This window comes from Tupaia chinensis, unplaced genomic scaffold (assembly GCF_000334495.1).
Source record: "Tupaia chinensis unplaced genomic scaffold, TupChi_1.0 Scaffold000086_1, whole genome shotgun sequence".
Taxonomy (NCBI): Eukaryota; Metazoa; Chordata; class Mammalia; order Scandentia; family Tupaiidae; genus Tupaia; species Tupaia belangeri.
Window position 1 is genome coordinate 5,516,841 of NW_006159548.1, and position 9,222 is coordinate 5,526,062.

General features: G+C 42.9%; 1 protein-coding gene across 1 annotated transcript in view; it reads right to left on the reverse strand.

Annotated features, from left to right (window-relative positions):
• NAAA (N-acylethanolamine acid amidase) overlaps window positions 1–8,006 on the reverse strand; it is a gene marked incomplete at its 5' end in the record, with an annotated part of 20,826 nt that extends 12,820 nt beyond the window's left edge. Inside the window, 2 exon segments of the mRNA XM_027769742.1 lie at window positions 2,803–2,893; window positions 7,880–8,006. Of these exon segments, the coding sequence (XP_027625543.1) occupies window positions 2,803–2,893; window positions 7,880–8,006 (218 nt within the window).
• Between the last annotated feature and the right edge of the window lie 1,216 nt (window positions 8,007–9,222).

Genomic DNA, 9,222 nt, shown 5'->3' on the forward strand with positions numbered 1-9,222 from the left:
TGGTGAAAGGGGAACACTCCTACACTGTTGGTGGGAAGGTAAATTGGTCCAGCTGCTGTGGAGAAAGTATGGAGGCTCTTCAAAGAACTACCATATGATCCAGTAAATTCCACTCCTGGGTATCTACCCCAAGGACGGGAGAGCACTCAGTCGGAAAAGTGCTTGCAAAACTATTTTCATTGCAGAATTATTCACTATTGCTAAAACATGGAAACATCCCAAATGTCCACAAACAGATGAAAAGATTGAAAAATCATGGCACCATGGAATACTATTCAGCCATAAAAAACAACAAGGCCCTGGAATTTGATAGAAAGTGGACAAATATGGAAGATTTGTTGCTAAGTGAAGCAACAGGCTATGAAAGAGAGACATTATATAGTCTCCACTTAACATATATCGACTGTCCACACTCTACAGTAAAGACTGAAAGACTAGAGAACATAAAAGTATTAAAAATTGTGGGACCAGCAGTTAGCGTAATGTCTATGTTGCTGGACTCCCATGTAGTCGACTGTGGTTCAAGTCCCAGACTTGGTAGCTTAAACTCACTTCCTCTGGGGGTGTGTGTACGTGCATGCCCAAGATCCCAAGAGAAGAATCACCCCTCCTTGGGGGTGATGTCTGGCTTTCTGTCTCTCTGTCTCTGTCTGTCTTTCTGGTGAGCACATGTACCCTATTGCAAAAACCTCTCCAAAAAAAAAAAAGGATTAAAAATTGTAATGGACACTAGAGACAAAGTGGAAAGAGAGTTTGGGAGCAGAAGAGCATAGGAAAGGAAATTTGGGGGGGAAATGGAGAGGTAAGACACTTGTGGGACACAGGTAAGGTTTATTATCTGTTGATGAGGATGGGTATAATAGTCTCAACCAGGCTGAACTGAGGTGTATATCATGTTGGGTTAAGTCTCTTCACAATCTAAATGATGTATAGCAATTTAATGTATGAATAATATAAATAGAGAACTGGCTCAATCTGATTTTGGTTGCATTTCCTTTTTCTTTTTCCTTTTTAAAGGTTTCTGTCACAGAGTATGAGCACTTGCCTGAGAGAGAGAGAGAGAGAGAGAGAGAGAGAGAGAGAATGAAAGAGAAAGTGAGAAATCACCCCCCAGAGCGGATGGTCACACTGCAATCCCTTCTCTTTCATTTTCTTCCTGGGATTTGGGCATGCACACACACAGGTCTGGTGTGATTTTCAAGTCACCAGGTCCAGGACTCGAACTGCTGTTGGGCATATAGGAATCTGGCACAAAACCAGTCCAACACCTGCTGGCCCTTCACATTTTTTTTTCTATCGTAAGAAAGTATGTGCATTTTGGTAAGCCTCCTCATATCCTATGTCACATGCTAGACTCCTCATGTCCTTGTCCTTTCCCAGCAGGATTTGAGGCTCTGTTGGCGCCCTCCATAGTGTGTATAACAACTTAATTTAATATCCTTTCTATTCACCAAGAGATGTCGCCTTGTTCAGGCATTTTGATTCAATCGTAGCAGACTAATTATAACTAGTTTTCACTAAAGTAAGGTTTTAAAAATTCTGCAAGCAGTTTGATAGCATTTCATTCGATGTATATACATTTAAGGCTAACTTGCTTTTGTTTTTAGTTTTCATTGTCAGAGGGCATGTGCATTCACCACAGATAAATGGAGACAGAAAGGGACAGAAAGGGAAAAAGCACCCCTCATGGGGCATGGTCATGCCGCAATCCCTTCATCATTTCTCTAAGCGGTCAGGATGTGGGGCCTCACACACACGTGCACGCAGCGTGCTTCTCAAGACAATGGGGCCAGGACCCAGGAGAGCAATTTGAGATGCACTTCTCCCACCAACTAGCTGTCGTTAACTCAGTAGCCTGTTTCCTCCTCGGCATAGTCAAGGTGGTTAATATCAGCCCTGCCTGTTTGACAGCCTGTTACGGGGGTCAAATGAGAAAGCATGTAAGAAAGTGTACAATAAACCCCTGGGGAGGTGCAAGCAAAGTAAAGTCCAACTGCTGCTTGGATAACAGCATCAGATATCCCCTCCATTCCTGCCACAGCTGCCTCGCCGTCTTCTACCTCCACAATCTGACCTCTACAGAGCAGCCCAAGCGAGAGTGCAAACATAATTCAGATACACAACAGATATAAATCAGATCTGCTTGTGCCCTGCCCTAAAACCCTCCCAGGGCTTCCATTACACTCCAGTCCAAACTCCTCCGCGCAACACCGCACACCACGGCTTCAGTCTCCTCGCCTCCACTGTCACTGCCCCTTCTTCCACGCTGGAGCCACATATATCTTTTGCTTCTGGAACCTATCAACTTTATTTCTGCCTGTGGCCTTCGTGCTTGCTATATGAGGGGGCATGAAAAGGTGTGTGGAAAAGTGGAATTACAGTATGAGTTTATTTTGGTGCAAAGAAAATTTGAAATCCACACAAAACTCTTCCACAATATGCATTTTCCAGAAACTTCCTGAAGGCCCTGCATAAGTCCACCAGGAATGACCTTCCTTCAGCATCTGCAGAGCTGGCTGAGGATCATGTACGTGGTCAAGCCCTCTCTGCCCTTCTACTTGCAGGAACCACCCCGCCCCTGCTTCACTCTCTATCCCATCTTCCTGCTTTGCTTTCTTTGTGACCCTTATTGCTCCTAAAGCCATCCCCACTGCCTCCATGCCACTGACCATCTCCCTCCCTGAATGGGCGCTCCTGCCACATGGCAGGTGTTCTCTCTGCTCTGCTGGGTGAGTGAAGAAAATACTTGGATAGCACTAACAGGGATGAGGACACAAATGCTCTGGGGTTTGTTCTCGTTACCTCGTTCATCGGCAGAAACTGTAAACTTGTGTGGATTCTGACCCGTCCATAATCCGACATAGCCCACAAACGTGGTTCCAGTGAATGCAACCTGAAATCAGGAGATGGAGCACATTTTACTACCCGACCAAACCCAATGCACATTCAAATAACCACTTTGCCCCACAGTTTCCTGGATTTCCTTCCTACAGCTCCAACATAATATAGAATAATATCTTGCAATAGGATTTTAGATCGGGGTGAGGGTCCACGGATAGAATTCAGTGGATTTGTGGCCTTGGATGGGAAGGAAAGGTACATCATTATTTTCACTATCCCTGAGCTGCAATTTGACTCCTTCTATAATAAATGCATGTGACAAATCATGCAGTAATGCTAGTGCCTCTGATTTTGTCACCAGTAGAAAACACAAGTGTTGGGCCGGCAGGTGGTATGGTGGTTAAAGGTGCTGGACTCCCACATGGCTGACCATGGCTCAAATCCTGGACCTGGTGGCTTGCTTTCTCACTTTCTCTCTCTCTCTGATCAAACTGGAAAATAATAATAAATAAAGTTAAATAAAATAATGCTTAAAAAAAGATGCTAGTCAGTAGTAAATCTTAAAAAAGAAATCACAGGTGTTTTCATATACACGAGAGTGGTTTCAGGAGAAACACCACCCATAGTTGTCAGTGCTCTGAAATCATGGTTGTTATTTATTTATTTATTCTTTAGAATTATTTTATTTAACTTTATTTATTTTATTTATCTTTTTAGAGGGACAGAGTGAGAGAGAGAAAGAGAGAGCGAGGGAAGTGAGAAAGTAAGCCACCAGGTCTAGGACTTGAACCAGGGTTGGCCAAGTGGGAGTCCAGTGCCCTTAACCACTGCACAGACTGCTGGCCCCAATCATGGTACTTATTAGACTCACTGCTAAATCTTACCATTTAACATGTTAATAAAAAAACTACTACTGAAATAGTACCTTTCAACATAACTGAACTTTTTTTTTTTATTTGAGAGATTTGTGCCATAGGGCACAGGTGCTCACTGAAGAGATAGACAGAAAATGAGAAATTACTCCTGAGGGGGATGGCCACACCACAATCCCTTTTCCTACATTCTCCTCTTGGGATTTTGGGCATGCACACACGCATGCGCACGCCCTGGCATGTTTCAAGCTGCCAGGTCTGGGTCTTGAACTTTGGTTGGCCATACGGGAGACCAGCACTCCAACCACTATGCCATCTGCTGGCCCCCTGAATTTCTTTGTAATTCCATAAATTTTATGTATTTATGAAACATCATTCACCAAAAGGAACCTAGTACAAAGAAGTTAAGAAATTCAATTCTAAAAGTAGCAAATGGGGTCTGATTTAAAATTTGTTGGCTTTGGGACCAACTATAGGATAACCTCCACTTTAAATTAAGGTAATGAATTCCAGTGAGTACAAACTATTACATTACCCCAGAAGAAAACCAAATCCACCAGTTATTTCCAATATCAGATTTTCTTTTTTTTTTTCAAGAGAGATTTTTGCTGTAGGGCACATGTGCTTGCTGGAGAGACAGAAAGTGAGAAATCACTTGCCAGTGGGGATGACCATGCTGCAATCCCTTCTCCATTCTCCTCTCAGGACCTTGGACACACATGCACATACACCCGGTGTGAGTCCAGCAATGTAATTATTATGCCATCTGCTAGTCTCAGATTTTCCTTTTTTTAAAAAAATTTTTATTTATTTATTTTTTTGGAGAGGTTTTTGCTTTAGGGCATGTGAGCTTGCCAGACAGACAGAGAGAGACAGAGAGACAGAAAGCGAGAAATCACCCCCCCCCAGGGGGGATGGCCATTCCGCAATCCCTTCTCCTCCATTCTCCTCTCGGGATCTTAGGCACACACACACACACGCCCGACGTGAGTTTTAAGCCACTGGGTCTGGGACACGAACTGTGGTCAACTACGTGGGAGTCCAGCAACATAGCCATTACACTAAATGTTGATCCCACCTTTTTTTTTTTTTTTTTTAAGTTCATTTATTTGCTCCTTTTATGAAAGAAGGGGACAGACAAAGACAGAGAGATAGCATCCCCAACAGGGTCCCTATGCCATGACCCACCCCCAGCCTTAGCCAACCAGAATCCTGGGCATGTGTGCACTCAGTACCTACAGGGAGACCTCAGGACACAAACCTGGGACCTTTCTACACAGATTCGGCATGGAGCACGGTGTTACTGCCACACCACTGTGACTGGCCTAGTACCAAACGTTCTTTTTCAAAAAAGTACTTAAAATGGTGCCAGATTCATACTCTAATAAAAATTCTCTAATAATTTTTATAGTTTGAGACAAATAGGCTGAGGTTAATATTTTTTCTTAGAAAATTTAATTGTACATCAGGGCTGACAGGTGGCATGGTAGTTAAGGGTACTGGACTCTCACATGGCTGACCACGGTTTGAGTCCCGGACCTGGCGGCTTTCTCTCTCTCTCTCTCTTTCTCCCTCTCTGGTCAAATTAAGATAAATAGATAAATAAAATAAAGTTTAGTAAAATAATTCTTTTTTAAAAAAAGAAAACATGGGATTGGCAGGTGGCATAATGGTTAAAGTGCTGGACTCCCATGTGGCCGACCATGGTTTGAGTCCTAAACCTGGCGGCTTGCTTTCTCACTTTCCCTCTCTCTTTATCTCCCTGTCTCTTTCTAGTAAAAATGAAAATAATAACAATAATAATAATAAATAAAATTAAATAATCTAAAAATACTTAATTGTACATCAATAACTTTTTTCAATTAATTGCTTATTTTCACCTCGTCTAGTTGTAAACATAATCTAAGGTGGCTACATCACAAGGGACAATGCAATGGCCTTAGTTTTATCAACGATCTGTTTCTCTAGGCTTACCAAAGGCCTTGTGTGAATACTTCATTCATGGCACTCAATGGGAATAAGTCTACCTTGCTACTAAAATCCTTAAAAATGTAACTACAAGGCCAGTAGGTAGCATAGTAGTTAAGGTACCGGACTCCCACATGGCCAACTGCAGTTCAAGTCCTGGTCCATGGGTTTGTGTGTGTGTGTGCCCAAAATCCCGAGACGAGAATGGATTGCAATGTGCCCTTTCTGGGGGGCGATTTCTCGCTTTCTCTCTCTGTTTCTCTCAGTATATCTGGCAAGTGCATGTACCCTTTAGCAAAAAAAAAAAAAAATTACATGGAGAAACAAAAGCAATTATATGGTTGTCTCATTTATTTTCATTACATTTGCTCTTTGTGTAAGATTAACTGTTACTGTGTTAGCCACTTTCCTTCAGGAATTTACTATGACAGTCATAATAACATATTGTCACTGCTGCCAATCATTTTTTAAGTAAATCTTCAGCTAGAAATCAAATTGTTAACAGCATAGAAGTAAAGAAATGAAGTTAGGAAATGGGGAAGCTTCGCTTTGACTATTTCTGCATTGTTTGAATTTTTTATGAGGAAAAGTCTCTGTTTGTAAAAGCAGATGACTAAGTGAGTATTTCATTTGTAGTATTTGTGACCCAACTCCTAAATGCAAAGAACAAAAATACAGTCTGTCCTAAAAGCCGAATTCCGGCTTTTGTGATGCTCTCTTTGTTGTTTTTGTTTGTTTGTTTTGTTTTGCTATAGGGCATGTGCTATCGCCACACAGAGACAAAAAGAGAGCAAGAGGCAAAGTGAGAAACACCACCTGGGGATGGCCACACTGCAATCCCTTCTTCTCTATTTGCCTCTCAGGACTTTGGGCACAGACCCACATTCCCAGCATGACTTTCAAGCTACTGGACCCAGGACTTGGACTGTGGAGTGGGCCATGTGGGATCTACCACTTTAACCACCGTGCCACTGGCTGGCCCGCAGTAATCTATTCTGTTTTGTAGCAATAATATGGTTTATGTGCTCAGTGTACATGGTTGAATTTTGTCCATCTGTCTACAAATTTTCAGCCATGTGACAACAGAATATATTAGATTGTACTTTGAAAGGGACCCTACTGAAAACAACATGCTGTAAGTGTATTTTCTCTAAGGATTATCCACAGGGAGGAGTGTGGGTCAGTTGTAGCTGTCCAGTGAAGCACCATTTATTATGTGGCCACTATTTACTTTTCAGCACTTACCACGTGTCACTCAGAGATCACTTCGCTTAACTTTCACAACTATTTCAATAAAGTAACTACTAGCCTCTGAGCTATATTCTGCAAAACAGGAAGTAAATGATAAAAAGAGGATTCGAACCTGGGACAGGCAGACCGCAAAGCTGGGTGTTCCTAGTCACTACCCAGACCAACCTCTCCCTACTCAGGAAGAAGCCTGAGTAGGGAGAAAGCAGAAGAAAGAGCCAATGCAGCATCACAAATGGACTTTCAACCAGATCCCCAAAGAAATTCCCCTAAGGAAAACGGACCTCTTTGAATCATGCTCAGTAATAATCGATGACTTCTTCCATAAGCTTAACTGATACAAATTTCTCTCCTGGTTTTGTTTTAGCAGGATTTTTTTCTAATAGACTTATTTGTTTGATTTTTATTAATTATTATTATTATTATTCAATTTGACCAGAGAGAGAGAGAGAGACAGAGTGTGAGAAAGCAAGCCACCAGGTCTGGGACTTGAACTGCAGTCAGCCTTGTGGTAGTCCAGTGCCTTAACCATCATGCCACCTGCCATCCCCTCCAAGGGTTTTTTTTGTTTTGTTTTGTTTTGTTTGTACAGAGATTTTTGCTATAGGGCGTGTGCTCTTGCTGGGGAGACAGAGACAGAAAGCAAGAAATCCCCCCCGGGGGGGATAGCCACTCTGCAATCCCTTCTCCTCCATTCTCCTCTAGGGATTTTGGATACGCACACACACACACTTGCTTCTGATGTGAGTTTTAAGTCACCAGGTCTGGGACTCAAACTGCAGTCAACTATGTGGGAGTCCAGAGACATAACCATTACACCATTTATTGGTCTGAAGGGGCTTTTAATATCTTACACTAATAACACGCCTAAGCTAGCAGGCCATCTGAATCATTGCTAATTTGGGTTAGTGAGTGTTTGCTTTCTGTATCTTATACCATATGGACTATACCTGCCCATTCTTTAAGAATTGCACATCCACAGTCAACTTGCGTAAAATATTTGCAAAAGGATAATCCAGATTCCGGCCATGGTAAATGTGGCCTCTGGAGTCTTGAGCCACAATACTGGTGCAGAATCTAAGAAAAGGGAAAAGTCCGACATGAGTGAATGAGATGAGTAAGAACATGGAAAACAAGGTTTTCATTTTTGAAACAAACCCTCAAAGTGAGTTTTTTCTCCCTTGTAACCGATACATATGACATAATCCTTATACAAGAATACAGATTCACCGTTCAGCCTAAAAACCACAACTGCTCTCGGCCTTAGCACCGTTTTCTTGGAAACCTCTGCGCTGTGACAGCCAAGTGGAGGAGGAAGCAGATGCACAGGCTCAAGTGTCAAAGAAAGATGAGGCAGAGGTCTGAGGAGCAGCTAGCTCATGCACCTATGGGTCACAAGAGCAGAGCCGGACCATCAGAGGCTTCGGATGCTGGTACAGGGTGAACTGTAAGCTACGGAGAATTTGTCTCTCCGTGGATCTAGAACTTCCATCGCCACCTGATCACTAAGAGAGCTGCTGAGAGAGACCCACATTGCTCATACGAACACAGCCCTTACTATCCTTGGGCCTGGACCTACAGCATTCTGAGACTAGCACTGTTCCTCATGGTCAAGTGTAATATGTGTAAAATCTTCTCTTCCTTTACAACACACACACACACACCTGGGTAACTCATGTGTGTTCATTCAGTGTTACTAGAACTTTGCCCTTGGCGTACACGGAATGCCTTCTGGGCTTGGCTAGGCCTCTGAGCTCAGCTCCGTCCTCTGCTTAGCAGTATGGATTCTTTCTAAGTCAGTATAGAAGGCTAGCTCAAGTTTGCATCTCTATACTGTGAATTTCTCAGAGCAAATACAATGGCATTAAATCATTCTTTCCCACAATATTTTCTTTTACCCCCTGGGGAACACGGTTTCGCTCTTATGGGCATGGCACTTTTTCTGTCTCTCTCAGAGCTCCTTGCACAGGACTAATAAGAGAAAAGTATCCTTCAAGACTTCCCACGTGAGCTCCATGACCTGGTGGTTAAGGCAGACAGTTCCCATCGGGCTGACCAAGAGGCTCAAGTCCCAGAAGCTTGAGAAACACACTGGGCACCATGTGTGTGTGTGTGTGTGTGTGTGTGTGCGCGTGTGCACACGTGTGCCCACAATCCTGATGGGAGGGAGACATGGAAGAGAAGAGATTGCAGCATGACAATCCCCGTGAGGGGTGCTTTTCCCTCTCCCTTTCTCTCTGTCTCTCTGGAAAGCATGTATGCCTCTAGCACAAAAAGAAAAAAAAAAAAAAAA